Source organism: Erinaceus europaeus, chromosome 2 (assembly GCF_950295315.1).
Source record: "Erinaceus europaeus chromosome 2, mEriEur2.1, whole genome shotgun sequence".
Lineage (NCBI taxonomy): Eukaryota > Metazoa > Chordata > Mammalia > Eulipotyphla > Erinaceidae > Erinaceus > Erinaceus europaeus.
In genome coordinates, this window is record NC_080163.1 from 156,244,692 (window position 1) to 156,261,842 (window position 17,151).

General features: G+C 39.7%; 1 protein-coding gene across 1 annotated transcript in view; it reads right to left on the reverse strand.

Annotated features, from left to right (window-relative positions):
- The window catches only part of RBL2 (RB transcriptional corepressor like 2), a 71,111-nt gene that overhangs the window by 37,924 nt on the left and 16,036 nt on the right, over positions 1 to 17,151 (reverse strand). Inside the window, exons 4-5 of the mRNA XM_060172160.1 lie at positions 16,278 to 16,342; positions 296 to 424 (exon numbers count right to left, since the gene is read on the reverse strand). Coding sequence (XP_060028143.1) covers positions 296 to 424; positions 16,278 to 16,342 — 194 coding nt within the window. The remainder of the gene's footprint in view (positions 1 to 295; positions 425 to 16,277; positions 16,343 to 17,151) is intronic.

The following is a 17,151-nucleotide window of genomic DNA, read 5'->3' on the forward strand; positions in this document are numbered from 1 at the left end:
AGAGAGACAGAAACACCTGTAGCACTGCTTCACCACTTGTGAAGCTTTCCCCCTGCAGGTGGGCACTGGGGACTTGAACCTGGGTCCTTGTGCATTGCAACATGTGCGTTCAACCAGGTGTGCCACCACCTGGTCCCAGACTACTAGTCTTTAAGTATTCCAGATAACTATGATGAAACTTTTGAAAACATTTATATTCTCTGATACTAGAAAAACTTTATTTGAATATAGGTTCTAAGAGTAGTCATAATGTAGAAAGGTGGGATGACTGATAATCTTTGATTTACAAACTTACCTTTAAAATTAGGGTTGACAAGTTCTTTGCGATTGGAACATAGCAGGGCATTTCCATATACTAAATCCAAAGCACAGAGCAGAAGATGATAAGAATTGACCAAATCATCACTAATCATGGGGAAATTACCTACAAGGTTACAAATCAGTTCTTATCAAGTTGCATTTCCATCAACTGTACAATATTTCTAAAATATTTTCATTAATGTGATTTAACACCGTACAAAGTTGATTCAAGATCTGCATGAAACAATTGAACATATTTTTATTACTTTTGGGAAATTTCCAAGAGTTGAATAAAAGCTAAAACTTTACTAAAATGCCATCTATCCACACAATCTACATTAGCTAAGCAACTAAAATGCCTGGTAGCTGACCAAAATGTTATCATCACTGGTTTTTCTTTCAAAAATTCTGAACCCAATTTATTTTTTGAACTCAATTTTATACATTATCTCACACTGTAAAAATTGTATGAAAATGCTTTCCTGCCACGAAAATTAGAAATGGGGCAACAATTGAAAAGGTGATTTATATGATTTTATATACTTTAAAAATACCAGAACCTATAGTTAAGCATTTAATAGCAACTTTTTAAAAATAATTTATTTCTTTATTGGGGAATTAATGTTTTACATTGAACAGTAAATGCAATAGTTTGTACATGCATAACATTCCCCAGATTCCCATTTAACAATACAACCCCCACTATGTCATTCATCATCTTTCATGGACCTATATTCTCCCCACCCATCCACGTACCCCAGAGTCTTTTACTTTGGTGTAATACTCCAATTCCATTTCAGGTTCGACTTGTGTTTTCTTTTCTAATCTTGTTTTTCAACTTCGGCCTGAGAGTGAGATCATCCCATATTCATCCTTCTGTTTCTGACTTATTTCACTCAACATGATTTTTTCAAGGTCCATCCAAGATCGGCTGAAAACGGTGAAGTCACCATTTTTTACAGCTGAGTAGTATTCCATTGTGTATATATACCACAACTTGCTCAGCCACTCATCTGTTGTTGGACACCTGGGTTGTTTCCAGGTTTTGGCTATTACAAATTGTGCTGCCAAGAACATATATGTACACAGATCTTTTTGGATGGATGTGTTGGGTTCCTTAGGATATATCCCCAGGAGGGGAATTGCAGGGTCATAGGGTAGGTCCATTTCTAGCCTTCTGAGAGTTCTCCAGACTGTTCTCCACAGAGGTTGGACCAATTGACATTCCCACCAGCAGTGCAGGAGGGTTCCTTTGACCCCACACCCTCTCCAGCATTTGCTGCTGTTACCTTTTCTGATGTGTGACATTCTCACAGGAGTGAAGTGATATCTCATTGTTGTCTTGATTTGCATTTCTCTGACAATCAGAGACTTGGAGCATTTTTTCATGTGTTTCTCGGCCTTTTGGATCTCTTCTGTGGTGAATATTCTGTCCAATTCCTCCCCCCATTTTTGGATGGGGTTATTTGTTGTCTTGTTGTTGAGTCTGGTAAGCTCTTTATATATGTTGGTTATTAAACTCTTATCTGATGTATGGCATGTAAAGATCTTCTCCCATTCTGTGAGGGGTCTCTTGATTTGGGTAGTGGTTTCATTTATTGTGAAGAAGCTTTTTAATTTGATGTAGTCCCATAGGTTTATACTTGCCTTAGTCTTCCTTGTAATTGGATTCGTTTCATTGAAAATGTCTTTAAAATTTATGCGGAAAAAAGTTCTTCCAATATTTTCCTCTAAGTATCTGATAGTTTCTGGTCTAACATCCAAGTCCTTGATCCACTTGGAATTTACTTTTGTATTTGGTGAAATACAGTGATTCAGCTTCATTCTTCTGCATGTTTCAACCCATTGTTTCCAACACCATTTGTTGAAGAGACTCTGCTTCCCCCATATAATAGTCTGGGCCCCTTTGTCAAAGATTAGATGTCCATACGTGTCGGGCCTCATTTCTGGGCTCTCAATTCTATTCCACTGGTCAGTGTGTCTGTTCATGTTCCAGTACCAAGCAGTTTTGATGACAATGGCCCTATAATATAGTTTGAGATCTGGCAGTGTGATGCCTCCGGTTCTGTTCTTTTTTCTCAAGATTGTTTTGGCAATTCTAGGTCTTTTCTGGTTCCAGATAAACATTTGTAGCATTTGTTCTATTCTCCTAAAAAATATGCTTGGGATCTTGATGGGGATAGCATTAAATTTGTAGATGGCTCTGGGTAATATATTCATTTTGATGATGTTAATTCTTCCAACCCATGAGCATGGAATATCTTTCCACTTCTTTGTGTCTTTTTCAATTTCTTTGAGTAGTGACTCATAATTTTCAGTATACAAGTCTTTCACTTCTTTGGTTAGGTTTATTCCTAGATATTTTATTGTTTTTGTTGCTATAGAAAAAGGAACTGATTTCTGGATTTCAATTTCTTCTAACTTAGTGTTTGCATAGAGGAATGCCACTGACTTTTGAATGTTAATTTTATAGCCTGACACATACTGTATTGCCTGATGATTTCCAAAAGCTTCTTGCTAGATTCCTTAGGTTTTTCCATGTATACTATCATGTCATCTGCAAATAAGGAGAGTTTGACTTCTTCTCTTCCAATTTGTATTCCTTTAATTCCTTGCTCCTGCCTGATTGCTATGGCAAGAACTTCCAACACTATGTTGAATAGTAATGGTGATAGTGGGCAGCCCTGTCTAGTACCTGATCTGAGGGGAAATGCTTCCAGTTTTTCACCATTGAGTATGATGTTGGCTGTAGGTTTGCTATATATAGACTCCACTATCTTCAGGAATTTTCCATCTATTCCTATTTTTTGTAGTGTTTTGATCATAAAGGGATGTTGTATTTTGTCAAAGGCTTTCTCTGCATCTATTGATATGACCATGTGGTTTTTGGTCTTGCTTTTGTTGATGTGGTGGATCACATTGATTGATTTACGTATATTAAACCAACCTTGCATGCCTGGGATAAACCCCACTTGGTCATGATCAACAATCTTTTTGATATACTGCTGTATCCGGTTGGCTAGAATTTTGTTCAATATTTTCGCATCTATGTTCATCAGAGATATTGGTCTTTAGTTTTCTTTTTTGGTTGTGTCCCTGTCTGCTTTTGGTATCAGGGTGATGTTGGCTTCATAGAAGCTGGCAGGGAGTATTCCAGTGTCTTCAATCTTCTGGAAGACTTTTAAAAGTAGAGGTATTAGTTCTTCTTTGAAAGTTTTGTAGAATTCATTTGTAAAACCATCTGGTCCAGGACTTTTATTTTTGGGAAGATTTTTGATAACTGTTTCAATTTCATTAGCTGTGATGGGCCTGTTCATGTTATCCACTTCCTCTTTACTTAGTTTTGGAAGTTGGTAGGTATCTAGGAAATCATTCATTTCTTCCAGGTTCTCTAACTTGGTGGCATATAGTTGTTCATAGAAGCCTCGCATGATATGTTGAATTTCTGCAGTGTCTGTTGTGATATCTCCTCTTTCATTTACTATCCGATTTATTTGGGTCTTCTCCCTTTTTTGTTTTGTGAGTCTGGCTAAAGGTTTGTCGATTTTGTTTACTCTTTCGAAGAACCAACATTTACTTTCATTGATCTTTTGTATGGTTTTCCTATTCTCAATGTTATTTATTTCTGCCCTAACTTTAGTAATTTCTGTCCTTCTGGTTGCTTTAGGGTTCCTTTGTTGTTCTTCTTCTAGGTCTTTAAGATGTGCAATCAGGCTGTTTATTTGTGCCTTTTCTTGTTTCCTAATGTGTGCTTGTATAGCTATGAACTTCCCTCTTAGGACTGCTTTAGCTGTGTCCCAAATATTTTGATAGCTTGTGTCTTCATTTTCATTGAACTCTCGAAACATTTTGATTTCTTCCTTGATTTCCTCTTTGACCCAGAAGTTGTTAAGAAGTGTACTGTTGAGCTTCCACATTTTGGTACTGTTACTAATCTTTTGTTGATTGTTAAGTGTTAGTTTAATTCCACTGTGGTCTGAGAAGATGCTTGGGATGATTTCAGTGCTCTTGAATAGGCTGATGCTGTCTTTGTGGCCTAACATATGGTCTATCCTTGAGAATGATCCATGTGGATTTGAGTAAAATGTGTATTCCAGTTTCTTGGGATGAATGACTCTGAAAATGTCCAATAGTTCTAGTTTATCTATCTCTTCATTTAGCTCCCTTATGTCTTTACTGATTTTCTTCCTGGATGATTTGTCAAGTTGAGAGAGTGGGGTGTTGAAGTCCCCTACTATGACTGTGTTACTGTTAATATATTGCTGTAGCTCTTTCAGTAGAAGTTTGATGTATTTAGATGGCTTCTCATTGGGTGCATAGATATTAATAATTGTTAAGTCCTCTTGATTGACTGATCCTCTGAGCATTAAGTAGTGTCCATTCCTATCTTTTTTAATCTTATCTATTTTAAAGTCTATCATGTCAGATATGAGAATAGCTGTTCCTGCCCTTTTTTGTGGGCCATTGGCTTGAATGATAGTTTTCCATCCTTTCACTTTAAGTCTGTGTTTGTCTTGTTACGTTAGGTGAGTTTCCTGTAGACAACATATTGTTGGGTTGTGTTTTCTGATCCATCTTCCTACTCTGTGTCTTTTAATAGGTGAATTCAGGCCATTCACATTTATTGATATCAAAGATTGAAGATATTTTAACGCCATTCTTGTAGAGTTTTAGAGTGTTTTGATATATGTTCTATTTGTGGTGGTCTGGTTGTTTATAGGAAACCTTTCAGAACTTCTTTCAAGGCAGGCTTGGTGATGGTTGCTTCCTTCAACTGTTGCTTGTCTGAGAAGGTTTTGATGCTTCCATCTAGTCTGAATGACAATCTAGCAGGATATAGTATTCTTGGCTGAAAGCCTTTCTCATTGAGCACTCGATAGATATCTTGCCATTCTCTTCTGGCCTGTAGTGTTTGTATGGAGAAGTCTGCTGCTAATCTTATGGGTTTTCCTTTGTAGGTGACTCTTTGTTTTTCTCTTGCAGCCTTGAGGATCCTTTCTTTATCCTTATTCCTTTCCAATCTAAGTATGACATGTCTTGGTGTCTTTAGGTCTGGGTTAATTCTGTTTGGGACCCTCTGGGCTTCTTGAATCTTTATGTCTTTGGTGTTGTCTAGACTAGAGAAATTTTCAGCTATTATGGCCTGGAGAACGCTTTCTTCCTCCCCTTCTCTTTCTTCCTCTGGTAAGCCAATAATGCGTATATTGTTTCTTTTGAAGTCATCCCATAGGACTCTGTTGTTGTTTTCAGCATCTCTTAATCTCTTTTTGAGATCTCTTACTTCTTTTTTAGTTGTCTCTAATTCATCCTCAATCTTGCTAATTCTGTCTTCAGCCTCATTGATTCTATTCTCTCTGCCCTCTACTGCTTTCTGGAGTTCATCTATTTTGTTGCCCTGCTCTGATACTGTTTTAACTTGTTCAGCTAGTTGCCTTCTTAGCTCAGCAATTTCAGCTTTCAGCTCTCTAATAACCATGAGATTATTAGAATTTTCTTCCATATTCTCATTTGTTGTTCCTGCAGTTCTGATTACAATTTTTTCAAATTCTTTACTCACTCCTGTTATTATTTCCTTAGCTAATGTTTGGATGTTGAACTCGTTGTTTTGTGCTTCGCCCTCTGGAGGACTTTTAGCTGGACTCTTGTCCTGGTTCGAGTCTCCATTATTTTTTCTTGTTGTTTTAACCATTTTATATAAGTTAACAGTTTTTTCAATCCCTGAGTTGGAGTTCAGTGGTGTAAAAGCCTTTTTTTTTTTCCCCTGTAGGCTATGGTAGCCTGAGGGCTTTTAAACTATCAATAGGCTTCTTGGCTTAATCAATGACTCCTGACCAAGAGATAAAGCAGGGTGTGGCAGAGATAATCCAGTGGTTATGCAAAGAGACTTTCACAGCCCTTCAGCTATGCCACCGAGGTATAGGTCTTCTCCTGAGTTTCCCGGTTAGATCTCTGTGCCCTGGTGTCCCTCCCTCTTGCTGCTCCAGATTCTGAGGGTAGTAGCAATGGAGACTCAGAGTTGTACTTGGTGAGTCTCTGGGGAGTCCTTTCCTCCCTTCAGCTGTCCCCTTGTTGGTGGAGCAGACTGGAGGTGGTGTCTCCACTGACAAACTGTCGAACTGTTAGCAGTCACTTAATCTCTCCTTAGGCCCCTCTCTCCTCTCTGTCACCAGCCACGCGTGTTTGTACTCACGGGTGATTTACTGGGTTTCTGTGGTCATTCTAGTCCTGTCTTGTTTCGGTCCGGGTGGTCTCCTTTGGTATTCCTAGTTGATCCAGGAGAGGAGAGGAGAGGAGAGAAAGCGATCTGCTGCTCGTAGCTCCGCCTCCGGAAGTCCTGCTCTCAACTTTTTTTTTTTTTTTTTTTAATAGACAGAGAGGCAAAGAAAGAATGAGTAAGTAAAACAACTGAAGCTTCCTTCAGTGTGGTGGAAGCTGTGCTTAAACCTGAGTGTCACGCTATACAAGTGAGGTATTTTGCCAGTCCTAATAGTAATAGTTGGGTTTTTGGCCCACCTGGTACAGCACATGAGTTTTAGCCCCTGACTATAACTTGGGAGTGCATGCAGAGGGGAAGCTTCAAGAGCAGATAAGCAGTGTGGTAGTATCTATCCTTCTTGCCCTCTCTCTCTCAAGCTCTACTGGAGAGAGGGAGAGAGAGAGAGAGAGAGAGAGAGAGAGAGAGGGCACTGGGTTAATTGCATATAGTACAAAAGGCAAGGAACCAAGGATCCCAGTTTCAGCCCATGGCTCCCCACCTGCAGGGGGTCGATTCACAAGTGTGAAGCAGGTATGCAGGAGTCTATCTTTCTCTCTCTCTATCCTCCCTTTCCCTCTCAATTTCTCTCTGTCCTATCCAATAAAAAAAAATTTTTTTAAGGCCTCCAGGGGCAGTGGATTCATACAGTAGGAACCGAGCCCCAGAGATAACCTAGAGGCAAAAAGGCAAAAATATGGTCACCAGAACCAGTGGAGTCATTTAGGCACCAAGCTCCAGTAGTAATTCTAGTGGCAAAAAAAAAAAAAAAATTACTACAAGTTTATACTAATTAGTTCAATATGACCACACATAAAGATATTAAATTCTAGAGCTAATATCCCAGAATAACTGTTGATACTTTTTAACAATGAAATTAAGATGCCAAAACTTAAAACTATAGAAATATCATTTCTGCAACACTATTTTATTTTTTTAACTCAATTTTTTTTTTTGCCTCCAGGATTATCACTGGGGTTTAGTGCTGGCACTATGAATCCACTGCTCCTGGTATCCATTTTTCCCATTTTATTGGGTAGAACAGAGAGAATTTGAGAGGGGAGGGGAAGTTAGAGAGGGAGAGAGAAGGATAGACACCTGCAAACCTGCTTCACCACTTGTGAAGCAACCCCCCTGCAGGTAGTTAAATTTTTTTTTGTTATCTTTATTTATTGAATAGAGACAACAAGAAATTGAGAGGAAGGAGGAGACAGAGGGAAAGAGACAGAGAGACACCTGCAGCACTGCTTCACTGTTCATACAGATGGGAATTGAGGGCTTGAACCCTGGTCCTGGTAACATGTGTGCTCAATCAGGTACACCACCACTTGGCCCCTGCAGTACTGTTTAAATCAAACAGTGTAATATATACTTTGGTTTCTCGTCAGATCACATAAATCAAACAGTGAAAACAACTTTTAGAGGTAGTTAGTCTTATTATTCCTAGAAATTACAAAATGCTTTAAAACAATTTAAAATGAAATTAAGAAATGTTTATGTGGGATTTTTTTTGTTTTGATTTGCCTCCAGGGTTACTGCTGGGGCTTGGTGCCTGCACCACAAATCCACTGCTCCTGGAGGCCATTTCTACCCTTTTGTTGCCCCTTTTTTTTTTCTTTTTGTTTGTTTGTTTTTTATCGTTGTTGTGGTTATTATTGTTGTTGTTATTAATGTCATTGTTGTTGGATAGGACAGAGAGAAATGGGGGGGAGAAAAAAAAGGGGGAGAAAAAGACAGACACCTGCAGACCTACTTCACCACTTGTGAAGTGACCCCCCCCCCCCCACAGGTGGGGAGCCAAGGGCTCGAACCGGGATATTTACACCGGTCCTTGTGCTTTGCACCATGTGTGCTTAACCTGTTGTGGCACCACCTAACCCCATTTGTGTTTTTATAACTTTGAGCATATCCCTTTTTTCATTAAACATTGTATGTATACAGGCTTCAGGTTGGTTGGTTGGTGTATTTTTTTAAAAATATTTATTTATTTATTATTGGATAGAGACAGAGAAATTGAGAGGGGAGGGAAAGATAGAGAGGAAGAGAGACAGAGAAACACTTGCAGACCTGCACATCTTTTCCCCTGCAGGTGGGGACCAAGGGCTTGAACCCAGGTCCTTGCGCACTGTAATATGTGCAATTAACCAGGTGCACCACTGCCTGGCCCTGGTGGATTTTTTTTTTTTAACCAGACCACTGCTCAGTTCTTGTTATATTGGTTGTCAAGGATTAAACTTGGGACTCTGGCACCTCAGACATTAAAGTCTGCTGCATAAAATGCTGTGCTATTTCTCCTAGCATCCAATTTAATATTCTTATAACATCAGAATTCAATTTAAAATAGTTGACATGGCCCCTGGCCACCAAATGACAGCACCATGAAGAAGGGAATTTACATAAGAAATGGAGCAATGCTAAGGTGTTCTTTTCTGTGTCTCTTCTTATCTTAAAATAAAAGAAAGTAAAAGTCCACTAGGAGTGGTGGAATCATCTAGGAATGGAAAACACACACACACAGTAAACTTGCATCCCTGAGCCATCGGATGTCTCAGTTTTAATCCTCATCCTTAACACAAGTCAGAGCTGAGCAGTCCTCTGCCAACAACATACAACTGAAGAAATATTTTGAAATCCCAACATTTTCACACTTAACTCACACACACACACACACACACACACACACACACACTTTTAGGGTTGTTGTTTGTTTTTCCTTTTCTCCAAAGAAAATTACCACTTAACAGCATATCAGAATGATTTCTTTGGTATATATTGAAATGTTTAAGTAATTAATTTAAATGAAATAAAGAGGAAAAAATATTCTGTCATCAGAAAAGCAAATGATAGTGATATCAAGCAAATGATGTCAAATTTTACATGATATAACCATACCCACTTGCTAGGTTCATCTTTAAAGAGGTTTAATATTAAAATGTATTGTTCTACCAAGGTAAAACAGGAAGGGATACCTACTATTTTCAAGCTGGAAAGTCCACTACGATACAAGTCTAAACAAGTCACTGGTGTATACTTGCCATAGAAGCTAAAACTAAGCAGCAGAGTAACATCTAACAAAAAGCTGTAATGCCCTCCAAAATTAGAATCTATTTTAAACTCTAGGATTAACCCAATATAAAATACTTTGTATTTCAAATCATGGCCACAGACTGACACATTTTATATTTCTGTCATACAAAGATAACTTATTTACAACTCCAAGGTTGGAGCATTTATTATACAAGAGATTTGCAGTCTGGCATTAAAATGGGACCTACTGGTCTCCTGGCTATCAAACCTCTCATACAAAGTAGCCTTAACTTGTCACTGCTGTGTGCTGGCCATCACAACAACATGCTACCTCATTTATCAGGAATGAGGTCATCAGGGATGCATGTATCTGGTTAAAAAAACAAAATTTATGAAAAGCTGGATATAAGACTGTGGAACTCCCTTTAAATCAAGAACTGAATAAAGGGTTGGGCAGTGGTGCACCCATTTAAGCACACATACCAAGTGCAAGGACCCACACAAGAATCTGTTTCAAGCCCCTGATCCCCACCTGCAGGGGGGGAAGCTTTACAAGTGGTGAAGCAGATCTGCATGTGTCTATCTTTCTCTTTCCCTCTCTTTCCCACTCCTCTCTCAACTTCTCTCTGTCCTAGCCAATAAAACAGAAAAAATGGCCACCAGGAGAAGTAGGTTCATAGTGCCAGCACTGAACCACAGCAATAACACAGCAATAACAATAAAAAAGATCCCTAGTTTCTAGTTTCATCTGCTCTATTCCTACCTTAGGGTTCCTGTTTATTAAACAATTTTTCCTGCTTTATATCTTATTGCCTTTCAGCCACTAGTTGCAGATGCTACCATGACTCCATCCTGACTTCCCTGGGCAGACAACTTCACCAAAGAGTCCTGGAGCCCCATCTCTCCAGAGCTCTACCCCATTAGGGAACGGCAGAGTCAGGCTGGGGGTATAGATCGACCTGCCAGCACCCATGTCCAGTAGAGAAGCAATTACAGAAGCCAGACCTTCCACCACATTCTGCACCCCATAAAGAATTTTGGTCCATAGAGTTGGGCAGTAGCACAGTGGGTTAAACACACATGGCGTGAAGTGCAAGGACTGGCATAAGGATACCGGTTCAAGCCCCCGGCTCCCACCTGCAGGGGAGTCGCTTCACAAGCAGTGAAGCAGGTCTGTAGGTATCTATCTTTCTCTCCCCCCTGTCTTCCCCTCCTCTCTCCATTTCTCTCTGTCCTATACAACAACAATGACAACAATAGAAACTACAACAAGGGCAACAAAAGGGAATAAATATTTTAAAAAAGAATAATTTTGGTCCATACTCCCAGAGGGATAAAGAATAGGGAAGCTGGGGAGCAGGTGGTAGCCATACCTGGTTAAGCACACAGAAGCGCAAGGACTCACTCAAGGATCCTGGTTTGAGCCCCTGGCACCCCACCTGCAGGGAGGTCACTTCACAAGAGTTGAAACCGGTCTGCAGGTGTCTTATCTTTCACTCCCCCCTCTACCTTCCCCTTTTCTCTCAATTTTTCTTTGTCCTATCCTATTTTTAAAAAATGTAAATGTATTAGAAATAAAAATGCCCTCCAGGAGTAGTGGACACGTAGTGCCTACACTGAGCCCCAGCGATAATAACTTTGGAGGCAAAAAAGGGAGGGTGCACCTGGGTTCAAGTCTCTGCTCTCCACCTGCAGAGGGGAAAGCACCACAAATAGTGAAGCAGGTCTTCAGGTGTCTTTTTCTCTCCGTCTCTATCTCTCCCTCCTCTCTCAGTTTCTCTCTGTCCTATCAAATAAAATAGAAAGAAAAAAGAAGAAATGGCTGCCAGGCATAGTGGATTCATAGTGCTGGCACCAATCCTCAGTAATGATCCTGGTAGCAATAAAAATAAAAAAATAAGCCAGAAAATATAAACTTTAAGGGCAGGGGTAAATAGCATAATGGTCATGCAAAGAGATTCTCATGCCTGAGGCTCCAAAGTCCCAGGTTCAATCCCCCATACTACCATAAACCAGAACTGAGCAGTGTTCTGGTAAAATAATAATAATAATAACACACTTAAGGAAGCCAGGTGGTGGCACACCTGGTTAAGAATTCACATTACAGTGCACAAGGTCCCGGGTTCAAGCCCCTGGTTCCCACCTGCAGGGGGAAAGCTTCCTGAAAGGTGAGGCAAGGCTGCAGGTATCTCTATCTCTCTCCCTTTCTATCTTCCCCTTCTCAATTTCTATCTCTATCCAATAATAAATAAATATATTTTTTAAAAAACAGCCACAGACTGTGTCCAGAGACTTCACGTGTGGAATGACAACCCTTCAGCTTCATTACTCGGGTGAGACCTTTCCTTTTATAGTACACTCTAATTTCATCTCAGGTAGTTCACTTTCTAACAAAGTCCCATAACCTAGATATACACCAGTTTCTGTGAGAGAGAGCTTATGTGCACACGTATCCACAAACTACTGCAAAATATATACCTGAAAGCAGAAGTACACTAGAGTTTCTAGTGAGTACCTCCCTAACACTTCCTCTCCACTATTCCAAGCTTGGGATCCATGATTGCTCAACAATTTGTTTGGCTTCGTATGTTAACTCTCTTTTCAATCACCAGGTTCCAGATGCCACCAGGATGCTGGCCAGGCTTCCCTGGATTGAAGACCCCACCAATGTGTCCTGGAGCTCAGCTTCCCCAGAGACACACCTTACTAGGGAAAGAGAGAGGCAGACTGGGAGTATGGACCGACCAGTCAACACCCATGTTCAGCGGGGAAGCAATTACAGAAGCCAGACCTTCTACCTTCTGCAACCCTCAACGACCCTGGGTCCATGCTCCCTGAGGGCTAGAGAATGGGAAAGCTATCATGGGAGGGGATGGGTTATGGAGATTGGGTGGTGGGAATTGTGTGGAGTTGTACCCCTCCTACCTTATGTTTTTGTTCATTAATCCTTTCTTAAATAAAAAATTAAAAAAAAAAAAACAAAAAAAACAGCCACACACTTTACTATGTGCAAGGACCCAGGTGGGTTCAAGTCACCAGCATCACAAAGAGGAAGCTTCAGGAGTGCTGGAGTGGCCCTATGCTCTCTGATGTTGAAAGAGGAAGAGTCCCCTGGGAGAAGCTGAATCAGACAGATGCTAAAAGCACTGGCAGCATTAAAAATTTAATAAAACCAACTAAACTACTATAGTAGAAAATATCCTAATGGGGGCCAGGTAGTGGTGCATCAGGTTAAGTGCACATAGTACAAAGCACAAGGACCCATGCAACAATCTGGGTTTGAGCCCCCAGCTCCCTGCCTGCAAGGGGTGACGCTTCACAAATGGTGAAGCAGGTCTGCAAGTGTTTATCTTCTCTCTCTCTCTCTAACTTCCCCTCCTCTCTCAATTTCTCTCTGTCCTATCCAAAATAAATAAATAAACAGAAAAAATGGCAGATCCAGATGGTGGCACATCTCGTTAAGCACACACATTACAATGCACAAGGACCCAGGTTCAAGCCCCTAGTCCCCACCTGCAGGGGGAAAGCTTCAGGAGTGGTGAGGCAGGGCTACAGATGTCTATCTCTCTCCTTTTTTATCTTCCCCTCCCATCTCAATTTCTCTGTTTCTATCCAATGACTAATAAAAAAATATTTAAAAAAAAGAAAATGAAAAAAAAAAAATGGCCACAGGAGCAGTGGATTCATAGTGTAGGCACTGAGCCCTAGCAATAACCCTGGAAGCAAAAAAAAAAAAAAAAAAAAAAAAATCCTAATGAATCTTAAGAACTGACATAAGAAAAGCAAAATAAGATTGAAACACTGAATCAACTACAGAAACAGAAACATATGCTACCTCAATTTATCAAGTTTGACCAAAGTCTAAATAAAGATAATAAAATTCTTTTTAAATACCTTATATAGTATGAAATTTATTCCCTATATATGTATATACATACATCATTAAAAAAACAGATAAAATGAAAACAGATAAAATGTAGAAGTCAGATATACCTGAATGCAATTATATAGAAAAATTAAATAATACATAATATAAGCAACAGCAAAGTTAAACAAGTTGCAACCATAGTTTATACACCTATGCCTTTATTTCAGGTAAATAACCAATCACATCTCGTTTATCTCCACTAAAGAAATATATCAGTGTGGTAGACAGCACATGTAGGAATGAAAAGCCCTCAGACGCATGTGATATACTGAGAGATGAACAGCCCCTCCATCCCATTTTTTAAAAGATTTTATTTATTTATTAATGAGGAAGATAGGAGAGAAAGAGAGAGAAAGAGAGAGAAAGAGAAAGAGAGAGAAAGAGAGAGAAAGAGAGGGGGGAGAGGGAGAGAGGGAGAGAGGGAGAGAGGGAGAGAGGGAGAGAGGGAGAGAGAGAGAGAGAGAGAGAACCAGACATCTGTCTGTACATGTGCTGCTGGGGATTGAACTCGGGAACTCATACTTGAGAGTTCAATTCTTTATCCACCGTGCCACCTCCCAGACCACTCCATCCCATTTTTTATTCTAAAATTTTACTGATTACATGAGGGGGGGTTAATTTACATGAAACAGAGGAGAGAAAGAAAAGCCAGAGCACCACTCCATATATACAGTGCCTGGAGCAGTGAAACTCCAGTAACAACAACAAAAAGAAGAGGAAACACACCCTAGTACTGCTTTACTATCCACTGTGTTTCCATGAAGTGTCCATGGTGTTGTCCATGGTTCTGCTGTGTAGGGGCTCAGACTCAGGCACCTGTGAATGGCAATGTGGGTGCTCTTACCAGCAAGCTTTCTCCTTGCCCCTAACAGTTTATTTTGGACAGAAGAGAAATTGTGTTTCATTTTTTTGCGAAAGAAAAACAGGCACAGGTGACAAGTCTTGGGGGAGAAACCACAGCACCAAAGTTTCTTTCAATGTGATGGGGGCCATACTCAGTCCTGGGTCACCACACATGACAAAGCAGCACATTATTCCAAATGAGTTATTCTGCCAGCTCAAAATTCTTCTTTTCAATGACTATGTGGCTCAGGAAAGATAGGAAGATCTCTCACCTAATTAGCTTAAAAGGACCAGCTACAATATAATCAGATAAATCAAACCCAGACAAATACTCATGATACAGAGCCTTCAAGAGCATGAAGCCAAGGGTTACATGATCTGGGTTCAAAATTTAGCTCTAGGGTCCGGGTGGTGGTGCACCTGGCTGAGTGCACATGTTACAATGTGTCAGGACCCCTGTTCGAGCCCTTGGTCCCCACCTGCAAGGGGAAAGTTTTGCAAGTGGTGAAGCAGTGCTGCAGGTGTCTCTCTGTCTCTCTCTCCCTATCTCCCCCACCCACTCAATTTCTGGCTGTCTATATCCAATAAAGATTTTTTAAATTAAAAACAAATTAGTTCTGCTTCTACTAGCTAGTTTCTGCACCTCAGTTACCTAATCTTTAAAGTAACTATTGGTTTGTCAGAAAAGTCATAATGCATTTTTGCATGGAAAAACAGAAAAAAAAAAAACGCATCATGACTTTTCTGACAATCAGTACACTAGGCTAATTCATCTGATAATGAGAATCTCTCATATTTATGGCACTTCTTCCAGTTCTGTGATTCTTTGTCACTTTGTACTTTTCTCAACTATCTTAAAAGCAAAGGCATTCCAGACAGTGCTAATTTTGAGACCCATCTTCCTCAGGTAGAGTATGTTGTCCAACCTCCCTTCAGAAAATGGAACATTCCCTACCAGTATTGATCCACATTGAGGGCAAGGTCCTTAACTCTTTTTCAGCCACCAGGTTCCAGATGCTACCATGTTGTCAACCTAACTTCCTTGGGCAGAGGATCCCACCATGTGTCTAGGAGCCCTGCCTCCCCAGATCCCTGCCCTACTAGGGAAAGAGAGAGACAGGCTGGGAGTATAGATTGACCTGCCAATGCCCATGTTCGGTGGGGAAGCAATTGCAGAAGCCAGACCTTCCACCTTCTGTATCCCACAATGATCCTGAGTCCATACTCCCAGAGGGATAAAGAATAGGAAAGCTATCAAGGGAGGGGATTGGATAGGGAGCTCTAGGGGTGAGCACTGTGTGGAAACGTACCCCTATTATCCTACAGTGTTGTCAATACTTCCATTTTGTAAATTAAAAAATTTTAAAAAGCAAAGGCATTCTAAACAGTCTATAGAAAAAGTTACACAACTAATGTAAATATATTTCTTTTTTATGCCTAAACAGTTCTGCAAGCAAACAGGACAAAAATAATAAAAACACGTTTCATTTTATCTTACTTGAGTAGGTTAAATAACATGAGAGAAATAAAACATAAAGATAGATATTTAATCAAGTATATGTAATCTGAAGATATAAGGAATAACCTGAGCTACTCTAAATTGGATGAGTCTCACTATAGCAAAAAGAAGACCTGTCTTGTGAAAAACATACCTCAAGCATAATGCACACCAATGTGTTTTCAACCCATCACTCAGAATAGATTTGGATGGAAAAGATGCTACGTAAATGTTATTAATCAAGGGAATTTTCATTTAATAAAAAAAGTTACATAACTGTACATGGAAAAGCATAATTTTAAAAAAACTGGTACTAGAATACTTAAGAAATTTTTCACTGAGACTCTTTTTCTGATACATGTTACAAGTAGATAATAGTTACCTGAACACTTAAATAAACGCCTTAACAAATATTACTCTTTTCTTACCTTTTGCATAGATAAAAAGCACCCAACAAAAATGGAAAACTTCAGACACGGTACAAGGTTGCCGCCTTTGAGGGAAGAAAAAATTATTAGAAAACAGATTAGTGAGAAAAAGATATCAAAATAATTGTAAATTAGGTGAGAAATGAAACTCACAAAAGGAGTGAAAGCAAATTTATCTTCAGGTAAGAAATGGGTAAAAAGTACTGCTTCAACCAAATGTGACAGAAAATTCTGAATAACTATAAAAGTGTTTAAAGGTGAAGATAGATAAGACAGTGGGGCGAGAGAAGACAGTTCTACTGGTTAGGGTGCCTGCATTGGTATGTGTGACCCAGGTTCAAATCCAGGCACCACAATGGAGATGCTATGCAAAGAACTAATTTTAGTGTTAGTCTCTGCCTTTCACTATCTCTAAATGAAATAAATGACCCAGAGCAGTGATATAGCACGAACATAAAGCCCCCAATTTCACCCCCTGCTCTCCCCCCACAAAAAAAGGTACTAGTTGTATGGGACCTGGGAGATAGCTCAGCAGGGCACTCACTATACACCTCTCCATAAACAGCATTATTAATCTTGCATTTGTGGAAATATAAATCTGACACCCAACAAATAAGAGCAGCAAGTAGAACTCCATCAGTGTAAGAGCAGTACTTTGCTCTCCTCTCAGTCTCATTACAAAAACAGATTTAAAAAAAATAGGTTTGGGAGGCAGGTTAGTGGCAATGCACATGTATGACACAGTGTGATATCTAGGATTCAATCTTCAGCTCAACATTAAAAAAAAAAGAGCACATTGTATTGTCAAGTTATCTGCTAAAGGGAGTATCCTCTAGACTCTTAAAGAATGTCCTTCCTACCAAATCTCCGCCAC